General features: G+C 41.5%; 1 protein-coding gene across 4 annotated transcripts in view; it reads right to left on the minus strand.

The window, feature by feature from the left end:
- Positions 1-17657, minus strand: part of LOC134211571 (serine/threonine-protein kinase SIK3 homolog) — a 50980-nt gene that overhangs the window by 20000 nt on the left and 13323 nt on the right. For 2 of the 4 annotated variants that reach the window (XM_062688558.1, XM_062688556.1), the window contains exons 2-3: positions 3077-4457; positions 2810-3020 (exon numbers count right to left, since the gene is read on the minus strand). In XM_062688558.1, coding sequence (XP_062544542.1) covers positions 2810-3020; positions 3077-4457 — 1592 coding nt within the window. Of the gene's footprint in view, positions 1-2809; positions 3024-3076; positions 4458-17657 lie in introns of all 4 variants that reach the window. The other 2 variants (XM_062688557.1, XM_062688555.1) reach the window with 1 other exon arrangement.

Consider the following 17657-nt stretch of genomic DNA (forward strand, 5'->3'; position numbering starts at 1 on the left):
AACGTGAAAATGTTTCGAAAACTGTTAAAGGAAAAGATTGGAAGGCCAAAGACTCGAGGCAACTCATCAATAGGATAAGAAGCATGATCCGGAAAAAGCCGCCGTCCAACGGTCATGTGATACCTGCATGATTAAACTACGCCGAACGTCGGACCACGGACCATATGCTATCATTCATTAACCTAAGTTTAAAGACTAAGGCCAACTCTGTATATAAGGCATATCAGATTGAACTGTACTTCTTTGTAATTTTCTTCCCGATCCATTCTTTCCAGATCCATTTCCGCTATTTAGTGGCCACCCGTTACTTTCTAGAGTATCCGAAGTAATTCTTAGAGTAACTACTGAAAAAACTCATAAACATTACTGAAAAATAATTGCTAAAGGAATTCCTAAATCAATTTCAGAAGAAACTCTTAAAGTAATTTCGGAATGTCCCGAAAAAAAAAATTTCTGAACAATTTTTTTAATAGAATAATTAGTAATTTCCGAAAAGAATACCTTAAGGAATAACCGAAAGAATTTTCGAAAAAAATCAGAAGGATTTACAATGTTGTGAAAGCTCTTATGTGAGTTGAATATATACATTAAGTGGAAGATATTGATTTGAAAAATGTATTGGAGGTAACCACCTGAGGTTCGTGAGTTCGAGTCCCATCGAAAGGAAAGTGGTTACCTGCAATCAAGGATGTTAACGATCATTCAGTAATTTGCGTTCGATCATTTAGTAGTTTGTCAATAACACATTCCAGAAGCTGAATTTCAAAATATGTTGTATGGTGGACTTCTAGTGCGAAGGTTTTTCTACAACTTTGCCTAATGGATCGTAATTGGAATTCAACTAATAACGGAGTTAGAGCGCTAGTTGCAGTAACTTAGACTAAATGATTGGAATTTTGTTATCATTTAGTCTAAGTTACTGAAACTATAGCTATAACTCTGTTACTAGTGGAATTCAAACAACGAACCATTAGGCAGAGTTGTAGAAAAACCTTCGCACTAGAAGTCCACCATACAACATATTTTGAAATTCAGCTTCTGGAATGTGTTATTGATAAACTACTAAATGATCGAACGCAAATTATTGAATGATCGTTAACATCCTTGCCTGCAATACATTTTTCAAATCAATATCTTCCACATAATGTACATATTCACATAAGAGTTTTCACAACATTGTAAATTAATGTCCAAGTCTTTTCGAAAGAATTCTTTTAATGTATTTTTTGAGGTTTTCTGAAGGAATTTCCTGGTGGAAGTTCTGAAGGATTTCCTGGAGGAAGCTTTGAAGATATTCTCGAGGGAAATTCCAAAGAATTCTTGGATGAATAAAAGAATGTCGGATGTTCCTTTGTAAATTCTTTTAGGATTTCGTTCGAAAATTCCTTAGAAAATTTCTGAAAATTCGTCCTAGATTATATTTTGATATTTTGCGAATTTGTCGAGTCGAATCGAATCCAGTAAATAGTTGCTGAATTACAACGAAATAAAATAAGTGTGTTTAAAACTTTTAGAACCATAACATACAATAAAATATGGTCAGATTTAACGGTATGTAATTTGTGAAAGAGCCGTAACGAGTAATCCAGCAATCACGCTGGCGCGTTGCTTGAAGTACAATAGAACGTAATGAAATAATGTAAATTCCTAGAATGAAATCGAGAAAGCCATCATAACGACAAGGTGGTAAGAAAAAAAGCAAAAGAAACACCTAATAGGGTTTCTTACCCCATTACCGGCCTAACATGCATACGACTGCATTATTTATTTGATATTTATGACAGGAAGCATTTTTTCCTCAATTTCGTGGGCCGTGCAATACTGCAATGGGGTTCACTTCTGCTTAAAAATAGCTTTTCTTGGTAAACATCGTTTGAAAAGGCTTTTATTTGATTTCAATAAACGAGGTGCAGCACCAATTTCAGTCATAGCGATTTCAAATCCGGCCCACTTCAAACTAGTTCCCGGCCTAAGCAAAATTTCGCTCAATCTCTCAACATCTTACTCTCATTCTCTCTCTCAGGACGGTAGAAAATGCGACGTAAACAAAAATATGCATGTTCAACGTCGACATGATGCCAGATGTTATAATTTATAATAATTTTTATTTGGTTGAAAAGATATATTCGCTCATTCAAATTACTTCCAAACGCTTAAAAACTATATTTTTTCACTTTTGTAATCGAGAGAATTATAAATAACATGATAGCGTCAACGTATTAGATAGTTTTACTATGAACGATGAAGGATTTTTTCAAATTAAAATATCCTGGCCTTTTGGCAGCACGGTGCGACTAGAAGTTCTTATGCCGAGGTGAATTTTTGTTTGGTTTGAGGATACATTTTCACATGTATTCTAATATGTTTATATTAGTTCTTGTGAAACGAACAACTAGAAAAGATGAAAGTGCGTGAGTTTAGAATTATTGTGTGGTGATTAACAGCTTCAACTAATGATTGTATCGAGCACTGTGGCGATTTTCAGGTAGGTGTTTGTATGAAAATACTGTTTTGTAAAAGTGGAAAGATTCACTTCGGCTCAGTGGTGCAGCAACGGAGAACGAATGCTCGAAATCTACATTTTTGTTTTCTATAATTGGACCAATTAGGAGTGAAATAAATGGTTAAAAAATATTGAGTATTGTGCGAAATAAACGGGAGACTTTTTTAAAATTATTAATCATAAGCCTACGGCTTCCAAAAAGTATAAATCTTTAGTTTTCTGTGCAGTGAGCCGGGAATCGGGTCCATAGGCCCAAGTAGTGATTTACCCTAATTAAAAAAAATAGGGTTTGAATGAACCACTTACCTTTGTATTTCATCACTACTATCATCTGGTACTTCAGCAACGCCTGTTATCGGCATTGGATGGTCACTGATTACCGGAACCGGATTGATAACGTGTGCAGCTGGAACTCCATACACTACATCCCCGCTAGGCGACTCATTGATGTTGGATGAAGTTGGGTAGTAAATGTGCAAATTTGCACCTCCATCGGACGCTCGTCTTCCGAAAGCACCTGCTGGAATTGATAAACGTTAAATAAAATTCGTGAAACTATTTTAGAACACATACTTGCACCCATGACGGTGGGTGGTTTCAACAAATGCTGATCCTTGATAGTGAGATTGTGAATCGGCTGATTCTGTAGCATCGGAATGTTGATGGGAACATTCTGCGTAGGAGGTTGCTGTTCTGCTGAGCCAACTTTAAAGTTGATGGGTGCGTTCGGGTTAGCCAAGGCCTGCTCATGGGCCACATCGCCTGGGCCAACCGTGTGACGCCGCGTATTTGCCGATGCGTTTGCGCACGAAGGAGGAAACAGGTGATCCGTCGATTCAGGCGTTTTGGGCAAGTTTGCAGATTCTGTGTCATATTTTTCCAACTCTTCTGCTGCACTTAGGCCACTGGACATATTGAGAATAGGTGAGCCCATGTTAGTCAGTGGGCTTAACCTTTCCAGCGAATCATTCTTTATAACCTCTGTTCGGTCCACTACCCCTGTTGTAATACTAGTTTTTCGGGAGCGTGAATAAGCTAAACTGGCGTGATGTTGTAACCTACTTTTCTCTTTTCGTTTTTGCCTTAGTTTGTCCACCAGCAGATAATAGATTGCGTAAATATGGTCAAAGCGATTTTCGTGTACGGACTGTGCGATCATATCGGCTGTGAGGCCAGGAAGTTGTAACATATGAGTCATAACAATTGTGTCTAGATTTGCGCCTTCTGTAGGTTGGTAGGATGCTTTCTCAAGCATCGGAATGGCATTGTACATTTCCAGCCACTTGTGATTGGCTATTTGCTTCACTGTGTATCGCTTTTCTGGCTCTACAACAAGCATATGCCGAATCAGGTGCTCGCATTCTTGTGACATAAAAAATGGTATGCGGAATTTTCCGGCAACGACTACACTTCGTAAATCATGTAACGTCGCCCCATCGAACGGAAGAGCACCACACACCAGCACGTATAGCACCACCCCTAAGCTCCATATGTCGGACTTTGGACCGTCGTATTCCACTCCTTGAAATACCTCTGGAGCCGCATATGGTGGCGACCCACACCACGTCCTCAGAGGTGTTCCTTCACAAAAGGTATTACTAAAACCGAAATCAGCCAACTTGACGTTCATCTCATTGTCCAGCAGAACGTTCTCCGCTTTCAAATCGCGATGCACGATGCCCTTGCTGTGACAATAGTCCACGGCGGAGATTATCTGTGAGAAGATGCGTGACGCTTCTTCCTCTTTCATGCGACCGTTCGCAACTAGATGGTCGAAAATTTCACCCCTCGCCGCGTGTTCTGTCACCAGATAGATTTTATTACGTGATTCCATGACCTCGTATAGGCGTGTAATGTGCGGGTGATGCAACACTTTCAGTATTGATATTTCGCGGAACGTTTTCGCCAGGTTCTCCTCGTCGAGACATGTTTTATCGATTATTTTAATTGCAACCTGTAGGTGCGTATGGTTCCAAGTGTGATGTCATAATAAGAGTTTGAAAAGAAAAAAAAGAAGATAAATCCTATTAGTTTTATATGGTGATAAGTAGGTACATTATTCTTAACAGTTAAGCCAAGATTGTGCGTTTCTCCCATATTTTTATTCTTCAATCTAGAAAGGAACTATGTCGATTAAAAGGTAGGAGGAGGAGTCTATAGCCAGTACAGGCTAGTCTTGAATTAATATTTTTGATAAACCTGCTTTTGGATACATACAGGGGTTAGGCAAAATGATTGAGATAGGCAAAATTTGGCCCAAATTCAAATCCTTATAACTTTTTGAAAAATTGATGAAATTGGACAAAACCGGAAGCATTCGACAGCAAATTTAGTCAAGATTTAGGAACATGTGCGGTCAAGAATACTGGCCACCGGACACCGGAGATGTTCCGGATTTTCGGAGGCCATGTCAAAAATACCTTTTTTTTGCCGCTCGTATTTTTGTGTGGTTTGAAGTTACATCGATAAACATTATTTTCCTAGAAACTAGATCTTATTGAAAATTGAATGCGGGCTGTTGCGCTAAGATCCGTTGAAAAACAGCCGAGATATGGCCATTTCAGTAAACCTGGTTCCGGATACTATGGTCAATTATGTGTATCCTTCCAATCACGTATATATTATCCGGTACCATATCAATATTGGTATCAAACTTCAAGATTTTTTATGGAGATGCTTCAGGAAGCATATGCAGGACGATCAGTTGCCCTGACCACTCTGTAGTAGGTTCCAGGTGCCCCGGGGGAAGTGGCCAATTTGAAAAACGTTCAGAACCCTATCAATATGGGTATCAAACTTCAAGATTTTTCATGGAGATGCTTCAGGAAGCATATTCAGGACACTCAGCTGCCCTGACCACTCTGTAGTAGGTTCCATGTGCCCCGGGGGAAGTGGCCAATTTGAGAAACGTTCAGAACCCTATCAATATGGGTATCAAACTTCAAGATTTTTCATGGAGATGCTTCAGGAAGCATATTCAGGACGATCACTTGCCCTGACCACTCTGTAGTAGGTTCCAGGTGCCCCGGGGGAAGTGGCCAATTTGAAAAACGTTCAGAACCCTATCAAAATGGGTATCAAACTTCAAGATTTTTCATGGAGATGCTTCAGGAAGCATATTCAGGACAATCAGCTGCCCTGACCACTCTGTGGTAGGTTCCAGGTGCCCCGGGGGAAGTGGTCAATTCGAAAAACGTTCAGAACCCTATCAATATGGGTATCAAACTTCAAGATTTTTCGAGGTGATACTTTTAAATGCATTTTAGAACCAGCAGCTGTCATGACCACTCTGTAGTAGGTTCCAGGTGTCCTGGGGAAGTGGCCAATTTGCAAAATGTTCGAAACCATATCAAAATGAGTATCAAAGTTCAAGTTTTTTCAAGTAGATGCTTCAGGAAGCATATTCAGGACGATCAGTTGCCCTGACCACTCTGTAGTAGGTTCCAGGTGCCCCGGGGGAAGTGGCCAATTTGAAAAACGTTCAGAACCCTATCAATATGGGTATCAAACTTCAAGATTTTTCATGAAGATGCTTCAGAAAGCATATTCAGGACGATCAGTTTCCCTGACCACTCTGTAGTAGGTTCCATGTGCTCCGGGGGAAGTGGCCAATTCGAAAAACGTTCAGAGCCCTATCAATATGGGTACCGAACTTCAAGATTTTTCGAGGTGATACCTTTAAATGCATTTTAGAACCAGCAGCTGTCATGACCACTCTGTAGTAGGTTCAAGGTGTCCTGGGGAAGTGGCCAATTTGCAAAATGTTCGAAACCATATCAAAATGAGCATCAAAGTTCAAGGTTTTTCATGGAGATGCTTTTGGACTCTCCTGTCGAATAGAGTTCGCCGCAGCACGAAGTTGACCATCTTCAAAACGCTCATTAGACTGGTCTGCCTCTATGGCCACGAAAGTTGGATGTTGCTGGCGAAGGACCAACGCGCCCTTGGAGTTTCCGAATGGAAGGTGTTGCGGACCATCTATGGTGGGGTGCAGATGGAAGACAATGGAGGTGGTGGTGGAGGTCAATGAACCACGAGTTGTAGCTGTTAGGAGAACTACCCACACGGTACAATTTTGGCGGTTACGATGGGCCGGGCATGTAGCCAGAATGTCAGACGATAACTCGATTGAGATGATGCTTCGATAATAATCCGACCGGTACAAGAAGAAGAGGCGTGCAGCGGTCACGGTGGATCGACCAAGTGGAACGCGACCTGCGGATCTTTCGCAAAAATGAAAAACAGACGTCATATTCAGGATTTGTCATCATATCAACAAATACCTTGTCTTCCAAAATAATTTGATAATCGGCAGGCTTCACTTTGCCCTTAAGTACCATAATAGGACCATGGCCATGTCAATATATAGCACCCCACACAATTGCTTAGTCATGCTTGCGACCTGCTGCCATTGATGGCAGGCCATCTTACACTTGGTCGATCCCCCGTGACCGCATCGCGCCTCTTCTTCTTGTACCGGTCGGATCGTAATCGAGCACCATCTCAATCGGGATGTCGTCTGACATTCTCGCTACATGCCCGGCCCACCGTAACCGCCAAAATTGTACCATGTGGTGGTTCTCCTAACAGTTACAACTCGTGGTTCATTGGCCTCCACCACCACCTCCATTGGCTTCCATCTGCACCCCACCATAAATAGTCCGCAATACCTTCCATTCGGAAACTCCAAGGGCGCGTTGGTCCTTCGCCAGCAACATCCAACTTTCGTGGCCATAGAGGCCGACCAGTCTAATGAGCGTTTTGTAGATGGTCAACTTCGTGTGGCGGCGAACTCTATTTGACAGGAGAGTCCAAAAGCATCTCCATGAAAAACCTTGAACTTTGATAATGAGTATTGAGTATTTGATATGGTTTCGAACATTTTGCAAATTGGTCACTTCCCCGAAACACCTGGAACCTACTACAGAGTGGTCATGACAGCTGCTGGTTCTAAAATGCATTAAGAAGTATCACCTCGAAAAATATTGAAGTTTGATACCCATATTGATATGGTTCTGAACGTTTATCAAATTGGCCACTTCCTCCGGGGCACCTGGAACCTACTACAGAGTGGTCAGAGCAACTGATCGTCCTGAATATGCTTCCTGAAGCATCTCCATGAAAAATCTTGAAGTTTGATACCCATATTGATAGGGTTCTGAACGTTTTTCAAATTGGCCACTTCCCCCGGGGCACTTGATCATCAGGCAGAGTGGTCAGGGCAATTGATCATCCTGAATATGCTTCCTGAAGCATCTTCATAAAAAATCTTGAAGTTTGATACCCATATTGATAGGGTTCTGAACGTTTTTCAAATTGGCCACTTCCCCCGGGGCACCTGGAACCTACTACAGAGTGGTCAGGGCAACTGATCGTCCTGAATATGCTTCCTGAAGCATCTCCATGAAAAAACTTGAACTTTGATACTCATTTTGATATGGTTTCGAACATTTTGCAAATTGGCCACTTCCCCAGGACACCTGGAACCTACTACAGAGTGGTCATGACAGCTGCTGGTTCTAAAATGCATTTAAAAGTATCACCTCGAAAAATCTTGAAGTTTGATACCCATATTGATAGGGTTCTGAACGTTTTTCAAATTGGCCACTTCCCCCGGGGCACCTGGAACCTACTACAGAGTGGTCAGGGCAACTGATCATCCTGAATATGCTTCCTGAAGCATCTCCATGAAAAATCTTGAAGTTTGATACCCATATTGATAGGGTTCTGAACGTTTTTCAAATTGGCCACTTCCCCCGGGGCACCTGGAACCTACTACAGAGTGGTCAGGGCAACTGATCGTCCTGCATATGCTTCCTGAAGCATCTCCATGAAAAATCTTGAAGTTTGATACCCATATTGATAGGGTTCTGAACGTTTTTCAAATTGGCCACTTCCCCCGGGGCACCTGGAACCTACTACAGACTGGTCAGGGCAACTGATCGTCCTGCATATGCTTCCTGAAGCATCTCCATGAAAAATCTTGAAGTTTTATACCAATATTGATATGGTACCGGATAATATATACGTGATTGGAAGGATACACATAATTGACCATAGTATCCGGAACCAGGTTTACTGAAATGGCCATATCTCGGCTGTTTTCCAACGGATCTTAGCGCAACAGCCCGCATTCAATTTTCAATAAGATCTAGTTTCTAGGAAAATAATGTTTATCGATGTAACTTCAAACCACACAAAAATACGAGCGGCAGAAAAAATGTGTTTTTGACATGGCCTCCGAAAATCCGAAACATCTCCGGTGTCCGGTGGCCAGTATTCGTGACCGCACATGTTCCTAAATCTTGACTAAATTTGCCGGCGAATGCTTCCAGTTGTGTCCAATTTCATCAATTTTTCAAAAAGTTATAAGGATTTGAATTTGGGCCAAATTTTGCCTATCTCAATCATTTTGCCTAACCCCTGTATTTGCATGTATGTATGTATGTATGTGCAGAAAAAAACATTTCTCATGTTTTGATAGGATGTTTAACAAAATTTGGAAATAATTGCCTTTATCGTAGGATTTCTTATGCAGAATTGTAAGAAAATAATGTATTTATTCATACGATAACGCAGATTTTGTGGTTTATGTGATATTTCGGTTGTGTCGCGAAAAAAAAAATGTAACAGAAAAAGGATATTAGGCCGCTTCACATCTATATATATAAAAACAACTAGCACAACACTCAAGAATAGACAGCCCATTTTTTGCTAATTTTTATTCGTTTTCTTCTTCTACTTACGAGAAAAAATGTTATGATGGAACAGGAATACTTTGAAGATTCAATGAAATGGTTTTTCGAAGTGGGCTTGGTAGTCATATGGCTACTGCTTCTGCCTCATACGCAGGAGGTCGTGGGTTCAATCCCAGGTCCGTTCCATTCTCCTAATTTGTATCTTTCTCTTTATTTTATCATGTTCTAGCAATCGCTAGAACTGGAAATGGACTTCCATACCGTTTCCATTATTATTCCTATACCTTCAACTTGAGTATTCTATCAGTAATCTGATAGAATTGGAAAATAAACTATAGAGCTCGTTTCCTACATCCAATTAGAAATTCCATCAGTTACCTTCTCCTATCTATCACATTGGCAGCTCGTTAACCAAGACGGACCTCTGCCTCTCCAACCTAACCCAGAAATTCCAACAAATTCCGCATGAACTCGTGGCAAGTGCAGAGGTATATTCGGCTTGCATTGGGCGAGTGATTGCATCATCATTTCCTCCTCCTTCCCTATATTGACTTGCATTCTGACGTGGCAGGCGCCAGTATGACCTAACAAATGAGATCTTCAGTACTTGTACATTGAAGATGTGTGCTAGTCCCAAGCAAACATCTGTTGGTTCCCTGTGCAAGAACAGCTGATCTGGTCATAATGGAGTAGCAACTACGAGCAGTCAATCAAGCTCAAGCTCAAGCTCAAGCTCAATGAAATGGTTTTTCGAACAATTTGCATGAAATTTTTCAATTTTGATCATCTCTAAATCATCTTTAGCGATAATGAAACTAACCTCATGAAAAAATTTCAAAAAAAACAAAGAAAATTCAAGTGGTACTTACAAAACCGTGAAAAATCAGGTTAATTGGGAAATCAAAGAATACCAACCGTGTAAAAAAACATTCTAATTCACTGAGTAGTGATGCTGCCTTTCTCGCATTTAGCCAAGACACCAACCTTAAATGGGGCTTATATGGTTCGATGTACCATTTTCTTTATAACTTTTAAACGCAACGGTCGATCGTTATCAAATTTAATAACAAGGCTTTGTCCCCTTTCGAATAAAAATTGTTGCGAGAAAATTGATAAAAGATTTCTAAAAGTTGTGTAATGTTTTTCTTAGCCTTTATGCACACACATACACATACGTACACAATGCCAGATACACAGGTCGCGGTACCCCCAGAAGCGATTATTATCGAACTTTCATGAACCTCCGTGGTTTTCCCACGAAAAGAAAGCTTGAAGCATCAAGAAAAGGATACGGGGTGTTTTAAAATCTTTCATCGGTGAAATTTCGAATACGCCCTATTTGAAAATTTACCATTTTATAATTAAAAACCCATTAGTTACCAGAACGTTGTATTTGTTGGCGGTCCAAGAAATAATTGTTTGATAGTCTGTCAGAAGGTACAATCGTCTAATCAATTTAAAAAAATGCGATCTTCTTCAAAAGTGTCCTGCCCACAGTAGTCTGCCGCAAAACTATTCACAATTAAAATATTCCTGGTAGTATCGTAAGTTATGCTTTATAATGGAGAAAATCATTGTGGCCAAACAATTGTAGATTTAATATTACGTGGATATATATAATAAGAAGGTAATGTTATGTGTTCAGTAGAACCACTAAGGGGAATTTGCACTCAGTGGTTCAAAATATGAACCCTGTAACTGGTGGCCCAAAATACATCCCTTACTCTATTATAGACACCTGCTAAATGTGTTAAATAATATGCTATAATATATTTGATGTGTATTAGAGCATACTGTTGCATAGCATACCAGTACGCAAGCTGTAGCGATTTGAATTCGAATTCATGCGTTCTCATACAAAAATGCAATCTACACCGAATACCAATACCGAAGTAAAGTATCCCTTAATATTAACTCACTATCCCATCTCAGGTTGCTTAACTAATTGACTACACACTACAAAAGTGACACACATTTACTTGGGGAGAGCCTCCAATTCCAATCTCATCAAGACACGATGATGCCCTACCATAAATTAATACAATTAAGCCATTTTACATCATGTGTTGTGCATGCAAACAAGTAATTTAATAACTTAATCTATCGTACCAGATAAAAAAATAATTGTTTTTCCTATTCTTTCCTATTTCCCTTTCCTAATTCCTTTCCTATTCTAGACGATCATGAAGATACAGAGGTATACCCGGCTTTCACAAGGCGGTTCTAGAGGCAACGAACTAGCATTCCTTCCCACTAGGAACAATAGAGTTTTTAAGGGAACGTATTCGTTTATCCTAAGGCGAGATGAAACCATTTCACTTAATTTCTCTACTTATGAATTCGTCATATGATAAGTGAATCCTTCCTATGTATATGACCGTAAGGAAACGAAGTATACATTGAAGATTATTAGTCTCAGGTCCTATACAATTGGTTCGTTGTGCAATATCACAAGTTCTAGTTAATGTAATTAACAACTTTCGCCATACTCATGCTCATAGTTACTCTCTAGAAATCTAAAAAACCATTCTAATGGTCACGAATACTGGCCACCGGACACCGGAGATGTTCCGGATTTTCGGAGGCCATGTCAAAAACACATTTTTTCTGCCGCTCGTATTTTTGTGTGGTTTTAAGTTACATCGATGAACACTATTTTCCTAGAAACTAGATCTTATTGAAAATTGAATGCGGGCGGTTGCGCTAAGATCCGTTGAAAAACATCCGAGATATGGCTATTTCAGTAAACCTGTTGCCGGATACTATGGTCAATTATGTATATCCTTCCAATCACGTATATATTATCCGTTACCATATCAATATTGGTATCAAACTTCAAGATTTTCAATGGAGATGCTTCAGGAAGCATATTCAGGACGATCAGTTGCCCTGACCAGTCTGTAGTAGGTTCCAGGTGCCCCGGGAGAACCCTGTTCAGAACCCTGTCAATATGGGTATCAAACTTCAAGATTTTTCATGGAGATGCTTCAGGAAGCATATTCAGGACGATCAGTTACCCTGACCGCTCTGTAGTAGGTTCCAGGTGCCCCGGGGGAAGTGGCCAATTTAAAAAACGTTCAGAACCCTATCAATATGGGTATCAAACTTCAAGATTTTTCATGAAGATGCTTCAGGAAGCATATTCAGGATGATCAGTTGCCCTGACCGCTATGTAGTAAGTTCCAGGTGCCCCGGGGTAAGTGGCCAATTTGAAAAACTTTCGGAACCCTATCAATATGGGTATCAAACTTCAAGATTTTTTATGGAGATGCTTAAGGAAGCATATTCAGGACGATCAGTTGCCCTGACCGCTCTGTAGTAGGTTCCAGGTGCCCCTAGGGAAGTGGCCAATTTGAAAAACGTTCAGAATTCTATCAATATGGGTATCTAACTTCAAGATTTTTCATTGATGATTTTTCATGAAGATGATGAGACTGGAAAAATTAAAAAAAACAAAATCCAATCTCTTCGGTGAAATGGTTTTTCGTACATTTTGTATAGGAATTTTAAATCGGCTATATGAGCACTTGATACTTAATACTTTCTCAGCAAGCATGTTTTCTATATTACAATACAGTAGTTCTTATCTGTTGCATGTTATCTAACATCTAGACTACAACGCGAATTTAAAAAAGAACGGTAATCCTGATGCATGTGACTTATCCCTTTTAGGACGGATGGATCTTATATGCCCAGCGTTTTAGATTGGCTGTGTAAAATCACAGAAGAGAGATAGGCCCCCACTTTCTTCAGTAAAATTGCTCACCAGGATGTTGGCTCTGCAGGAAAAATATCAGGGGTCAAGTTTGACTATACCTTCTTCTTCTTCTTCTTCTTCTTCTTATTGGCATTACATCCCAACACTGGGACAGAGCCGCCTCGCAGTTTAGTGTTCATTGAGCACTTCCACAGTTATTAACTGCGAGGTTTCTTAGCCAAGTTTACCATTTTTGCATTCGTATATCATGAGGCTAACACGATGATACTTTTATGCCCAGGGAAGTCGAGACAATTTCCAATCCGAAAATTGCCTAGACCGGCACTGGGAATCGAACCCAGCCACCCTCAGCGTGGTCTTGCTTTGTAGCCGCGCGTCTTACCGCACGGCTAAGGAGGGCCCCAATGTTTGACTATACCCTGAAGACCGAAACCTTGGGAATATTTCGCATCTGAGAGCATGCAAATAAATCTGGTATGTTTGAATCCCAAATCACATTTTTTGATAATTCTGAATACCCCGACAAGTTGTGCTATCCTGAATGTTATGCCTGTGATTCATTTTCTTGAATACGGAATCTTCAATGTACTCCAAAACGTTCTGGATTTCAGCCCATGACATCTACCAGATCAATCACCGCTTCGTCGGTATAAACCCAATCTGATTCAATAAGCATATACGCATCATGCAAATTCAATTTTCTTGAGTACGGAATGCTTAAGGTACTCCAAAACGTTCTGGAGTTCAGCCCTGGGTATTTATTATATCAAACAAGGCTTTTGCAATGTCCTCATCGTCAATATTCAACCAATCTGGTTCATAAAGCATATACGCATCATGTAAATCCAATTTTCTGAGTACGAGATACTCAAGGTACTCCAAAGCGTTCTGGAATTCAGCCCACGACATCTACCAGATCAATCAATGCTTTGGCCAATGTCCTCATCTTCGATATACATCCAATCTGGTTCAATAAGCATATACGCACCATGTAAACCAGATTTTCTTTAAAACGAGATGCACAAGGTACTCCAAAACGTTCTGGAGTTCAGCCCACGGTTTCTACCAGATAAATCAAGGCTTTTGCAATGTCCTCATCGTCAGTATTCACCCAATCTGGTTCAATAAGCATATACGCATTATGCGAATCCAATTTCCTCGAACACGTGATGCTCAAGGTACTCCAGATCGTCCTGGAGTTCAGCCCACGGTATCTATCAGATAAATCAAGGCTTTTGCAATGTCCTCATCGTCGATATTTACCCAATTTGGTTCATAAAGCATATACGCATCATGCAAACCCAATTTTCTTGAATATGAGATGCTCAAGGTACTCCAGAGCATTCTGGAGTTTAACCCACGCTATCTAGCAGATCAATCACGGCTTTGGCCAATGTCCTCATCGTCGATATTTACCCAATCTGGTTCAATAAGCATATACGCATCATGCAAATCCAATTTCCTTGAATACAGCTCAAGGTACTCCAAAACGTCCTGGAGTTCAGCCCACGGTATCTATCAGATCAGTCAAGGCTTTTGCAATGTCCTCATCGTCGATGTACACCCAATCTAATTCAATAAGCATATACGCATCATGAAAAGCCTATTTTCTTAAAAACGAGATGCTCATGGTTCTCCTAAACGTTCTGGAGTTCAGCTAACGGTATGAACCGAATTAATCAAGGCTTTGTCCTCATCGTCGGTACATCCCAAATCCTGTTCAATAGGTATATACGCATCATGCAAACCCAATTCTCGTGAATACGGAATCTTCATATATTTTTATATTTATTCAGACCTGCACCTGCATCTGCACCCCACCATAGATGGTACGCAGCACTTTCCTTTCGGAAACTCCAAGTGCGCGTTGGTCCTCCACGAGCATCGTCCAGGTCTCGTGTCCGTAGAGGACTACCGGTCTAATGAGCGTTTTGTAGATTGTCAGTTTGGTACGGCGGCGAACTCTATTCGATCGGAGCGTCTTGCGGAGTCCAAAGTACGTACGCTTTTCAGCCACTATGCGTCTCCGAATTTCTCTGCTGGTATCATTTTCGGCAGTCATTAGTGAGCCCAAGTACACACATTCTTTTACCACCTCGATTTCGTCACCACCGATGCAAACTCGCGGTGGGTGGCTCACATTGTCTTCTCTTGAGCCTCTTCCTATCATGTACTTCGTCTTCGAGGTGTTGATGACTAGTCCGATCCGCTTAGCTTCCCTCTTTAGTCTGATGTAAGCTTCCTCCATCCTCTCAAAGTTACGTGCCATAATATCTATGTCGTCGGCGAAGCTAAATAACTTGACGGACTTATTGAAAATTGTACCACTCGTGTTAATTCCTGCTCTTCGTATTACCCCTTTCAAAGCGATGTTGAATAGCAGACACGAAAAACCATCACGTTGCCGTAACCCTCTGTGCGTTTCGAAGGGACTCGAAAATGCCCCTGAAACTCGAACTACGCATATCACGAGATCCATCGTCGCTTTGATCAACCGTGTCAGTTTATCCGGAATTCCGTGTTCGTATATTAGCTGCCATAGCTGGTTTATACATTTTCTCCCTTTCTACTTGAGTGTTCATGTCGCCTATGACGATTTTGACGCTGTGCGTAGAACGCTTCTTTCTCGTCGGATCTCCCTTCGTGTGGACAGTACACGTTGATGATGCTATAGTTAAAGAAACGGCCTTTTATCACAATCACACGTTGGCACATCTTACCCAGCACTATGAAGCCGGTTCCCAGCTCGTTGGTGGTACCATAGCTTTGGTAGAAGGTACGCGGTTGGATGCCCGCTTTTCCACACTTTCTGTCCTGTCAGGCAAATATCCTGCAGCGCCACGACGTCGAAGTTGCGGGGATGTAATTCATCGTAGATCATCCTTTCGCAACCTGCGAAACCTAGCGACTTGCAGTTCCATGTTACAAGCTTCCAATCTTACTTACTTACTTATGGATCCTGTACACCTCCGGTGGTGCAAAGGGCCGACTTGAAAGATCTCCATTCTGAGCGTTGCCCGGCTATCGCTTTAACCTGTTGCCAGGTTAGATTTCGGTCGACTTCTTTTATTTCTTTATTGAGGCTTCGCCGCCATGAGCCTCTGGGTCTGCCTCTGCTGCGATGTTGTCCCGCTGGGTTCCAGTCTAATGCTTGTTTACAGATTTCGTTTCCGCCCCTACGTAGAGTGTGGCCGACCCAGCCCCACTTCCGATCCCGAATTTCTGTTGCTATCGGCCTCTGGTGACAACGACGATGGAGCTCGTTGTTTGAGATCCAGTTGTGAGGCCACCAGGCCCGAATTATATACCGCAGGCATCTGTTAATGAACACCTGCAGCCGTTGAGTGTTCTCCACTGATACACACCATGTTTCGCTAGCGTATAACAGCACAGATTTCACGTTAGAGCTTCCAATCGCGATCCTTTATTCGTCGCCTAGGTCTTTGCCGATTAAATCGAGTCGTATTATCTCTTAAATTGCTCCTGTCTCGTCGGAGGACCGTCGTGTCAGGTCTGTTTTGTGTCCCACCTGACACAAGGACTTGGGCTTGTGCGCTTTGAGCGGCACACGGTTGCTTTGGTGGGGCCTACTTGCGGATACATGCAGCTTTTAATAGGAATTTAACAGGGCCCACTGTCAAACCCCACCACATCCTAGGCAAGCCCCACAACTCGCAGATGGCCTGGGGAGGGATCGTCAAGCCCTTGGACATAGTCCCTGCTGCCCGTGTGACTTTCGGAGGGCCTATTGTAGCTTGTGAAAATAATGAATGAAACCGTATCGGCCCAATGAACCTACTGTGATGTTTAGCGCTAAACGTATACATCGTTCAGGCACACTCTGAACCCCATGCCGGTTTGAAGAACCATAAAGGCCTGTAGTAGCTTGTAAAAGTGTTGAGTAAAATTCTATCGGCTCAATGGAGCTGCTGGGGTGTTTAGTGTTGCACGTATACATCGTTCAGGACTTGGTTGATCGGGTAGATCGCATGATTTGAACTTCAGGATGTATTGGAGAACCAAAAAGGCCTGTAGTAGCTTGTAAAAGTAATGAGTAAAATCCGATCACCTATGGACCTGCTGGGATGTTTAGCGATGCACGAATACATCGTTCAGGGCTTGGTTGATTCAGGTAGGTCGCATCTTTTGAACTCCCGTGTGTTTTGGAGAACCAAAAAGATCTGTAGTAGCTAGCACAGACAAACGGACATACCACTCGTGGAATTTTCATCGTTCACTGATTTACTGGTCAGTTCAAATAATCATTAGTTGGCCAATCGATCACTCGTGGCCCGCACATCGAATTTGCTCGAGTTTGCTCACTACCGCCATCTGGTTCGTGATTTGCCCAACTTAGTGATAAAAACGGATGTCGTTAGTGTTTAAACGGCGATGAATTTGATGAGTAAATGTTCAATGAGTTATGTCTGTTTGTCTGTGTAGCCGGTAAACATAATGAGTGAATTCTATTGGACCTACTGGGATGTTTAGCGATTAGCGAATACATCGTTCAGGGCTTGGTTGATCGAGTAGATCGCATGTTCTTAACTTCAGAACGTTTTGGAGAACCAAAAAGGCCTATAGTAGTTTCTAAAAGAAATGAGTGAAATCTTATCGGCTAAATGGACCTGCTGGGATGTTTAGCGCTGCACGAATATATCGTTCAGGGCTTGATTGATCGGGTAGATCGTATGTATGAACTCCAGGCCATTTTGGAGACCCTGAAATAGGTAACGTT

Source organism: Armigeres subalbatus, chromosome 2 (assembly GCF_024139115.2).
Source record: "Armigeres subalbatus isolate Guangzhou_Male chromosome 2, GZ_Asu_2, whole genome shotgun sequence".
Taxonomy (NCBI): domain Eukaryota; kingdom Metazoa; phylum Arthropoda; class Insecta; order Diptera; family Culicidae; genus Armigeres; species Armigeres subalbatus.